General features: G+C 50.1%; 1 protein-coding gene across 1 annotated transcript in view; it reads left to right on the top strand.

Annotated features, from left to right (window-relative positions):
• The window catches only part of SPAG5 (sperm associated antigen 5), a 9512-nt gene extending 7696 nt beyond the window's left edge, over positions 1–1816 (top strand). Inside the window, exons 3-4 of the mRNA XM_026447110.1 lie at positions 385–1472; positions 1582–1816. Of these exons, the coding sequence (XP_026302895.1) occupies positions 385–1472; positions 1582–1816 (1323 nt within the window). The remainder of the gene's footprint in view (positions 1–384; positions 1473–1581) is intronic.
• Positions 1817–2627: the final 811 nt, after the last annotated feature.

Below are 2627 nucleotides of genomic sequence, written 5' to 3'. Positions count from 1 at the left end.
TTTGAGACGGAGTCTTGCTCTGTCGCCCAGGCTGGAGTGCAGTGGCCGGATCTCAGCTCACTGCAAGCTCCGCCCCCCGGGTTTACGCCATTCTCCGGCCTCAGCCTCCGGAGTAGCTGGGACTACAGGCGCCCGCCACCTCGCCCGGCTCGTTTTTTGTATTTTTTAGTAGAGACGGGGTTTCACAGTGTTAGCCAGGATGGTCTCGATCTCCTGACCTCGTGATCCGCCCGTCTCAGCCTCCTAAAGTGCTGGGATTACAGGCTTGAGCCACCGCGCCCGGCCTCTTTTCTTTTTTGAGTTTGGACACTATCTTGCACTCGTAATTGTATGTTGGGAACCAAATTGACCGCCTTAGACAACTACTTTTGTTTCCTTTGGCAGGAAGGCAGCAACAGCTCATCTCCAGTGGATTTTGTAAATGCCAAGAGAACAGACTTCCCTTCAGAACATTTCAGTCATTCCTCAAAGTGGCTAGAAGCCTGTCAGCATGAATCAGATGAGCAGCCTCTAGATCCAGTTCCCCAAACTAGCTCTACTCCTAAAACGTCTGAGGAAGCAGTAGACCCACTGGACAACTATGTGGTTAAAACCATCGTCCTTGTACCATCTCCACTGGGGCAGCAGCAAGACATGACATTTGAGGCCCATTTAGATACCATGGCAGAGACAAACAGCATATCTTTAAATGAACCTTTGAGAACAGGAGATCTGGTGAGAGAGGAGGTGGCACCCTGCATGGAAGACAGGTTTTCAGAAGTTGTTGCTGCTGTATCTGAGAAACTTATCTTTGAGGAATCTCCGTCCCATCTCTTAGAGTCTCCACCAAATCCCTCTTCTGAACAACTACATTGCTCCAAGGAAAGCCTGAGGGACAGTAGGACTGAGGCTGTGCCTGAGGACTTAGTACCTTCTGAAAGTAACGCCTTCTTGCCTTCCTCTGTTCTCTGGCTTTCCCCTTCAACTGCCTTGGCAGCAGATTTCCCTGTCAATCATGTTGACCCAGAGGAGGAAATTGTAGAGCATGGAGCTATGGAGGAAAGAGAAATGAGCTTTCCTACACACCCTAAGGAGTTTGAATCAGAAGATCAAGCAATTGTCTCAAATGTGGAAGATATTCTGTCTGCATGCCTGACACCAAATCTAGTAGAAATGGAATCCCAAGCAGCTCCAGGCCCAGCAGTAGAAGATGTTGGTAGGATTCTTGGCTCTGATACAGAGTCTTGGATGTCCCCACTGGCCTGGCTGGAAAAAGGTGTAAATACCTCCGTCATGCTGGAAAATCTCCGCCAAAGCTTATCCATTCCCTCGATGCTTCGGGATGCTGCAATTGGCACTACCCCTTTCTCTACTTGCTCAGTGGGGACTTGGTTTACTCCCTCAGCGCCACAGGAAAAGAGTACAAACACATCCCAGACAGGCCTGGTTGGCACCAAGGACAGTACTTCTGAGACAGAGCAGCTCCTGTGTGGGTAAGTGCCCCTATGTTCTTGCGCCCCGTGAGTTCCATTATCCTGGACCTTCCCCTCCCATCCCTTCCCCTCCCTTTCTTTTTGTCATGTTCTTCTGTTTCTGCTGCAGCCGGCCTCCAGATCTGACTGCCTTGTCTCGACATGACTTGGAAGATAACCTGCTGAGCTCTCTTGTCATTCTGGAGGTTCTCTCCCGCCAGCTTCGGGACTGGAAGAGCCAGCTGGCTGTCCCTCACCCAGAAACCCAGGACAGTAGTACACAGACTGACACATCTCACAGTGGGGTAAGAAGGTTCCTTTCAAAGCTTGAAGGATCCCAGTGGGCTCTCTTCCTTGGAATTTAAGCTGAGAAGCTGCCAGAGGGCAAAGGGGACTCCTATCACAAGCTTATACTTAGAACATTTGTAAAAGCTGAGAATCTGGGCAGGCACGGTGGCTGATGCCTGTAATCCCCCTGCTTTGGGAGGCCAAGGTGGGAGGACCGCTTGAGGCCAGGCATTTGAAACCAGCTTGGGCAACATAGCAAGATCCCATCCCTACAAAAGATTTTTAAAAAATCAGCTGGAGGCCGGGCGCGGTGGCTCAAGCCTGTAATCCCAGCACTTTGGGAGGCCGAGACGGGTGGATCACGAGATCAGGAGTTCGAGACCATCCTGGCTAACACGGTGAAACCCCGTCTCTACTAAAAAATACAAAAAAACTAGCCGGGTGAGGTGGCTGGCGCCTGTAGTCCCAGCTACTCGGGAGGCTGAGGCAGGAGAATGGCGTGAACCCGGGAGGCGGAGCTTGCAGTGAGCTGAGATCCGGCCATTGCACTCCAGCCCAAGCGACAGAGCGAGACTGCATCTCAAAAAAAAAAAAAAAAAAAAAAAAAAATCAGCTGGATATGGTTTTGCATGCCTTACTACTCAGGAGGCTGAGGCAGGGGGATCGTTTGAGCCCAGGAAGTTAAGGCTGCAGTGAGCTATGATCATGCCACTGCACTTCAGCCTGGGCAAGACAGTGAGACCCTGTCTTAAACAAAAAAGCTGAGGATCTGAAAAATCCCCTTAAAGCTATGGGTAGTCACTATACTCCTGGGGTACATCAAAACTTTCCAAAGGAATGCAAGCAAGGAAAGTTTTAAAGGAATTGGTTTTTATTTTTATTTTATTT

The sequence above is a fragment of the Piliocolobus tephrosceles genome, chromosome 16, assembly GCF_002776525.5.
Source record: "Piliocolobus tephrosceles isolate RC106 chromosome 16, ASM277652v3, whole genome shotgun sequence".
Lineage (NCBI taxonomy): Eukaryota > Metazoa > Chordata > Mammalia > Primates > Cercopithecidae > Piliocolobus > Piliocolobus tephrosceles.
This window is presented reverse-complemented; position numbering and strand designations above follow the sequence as displayed.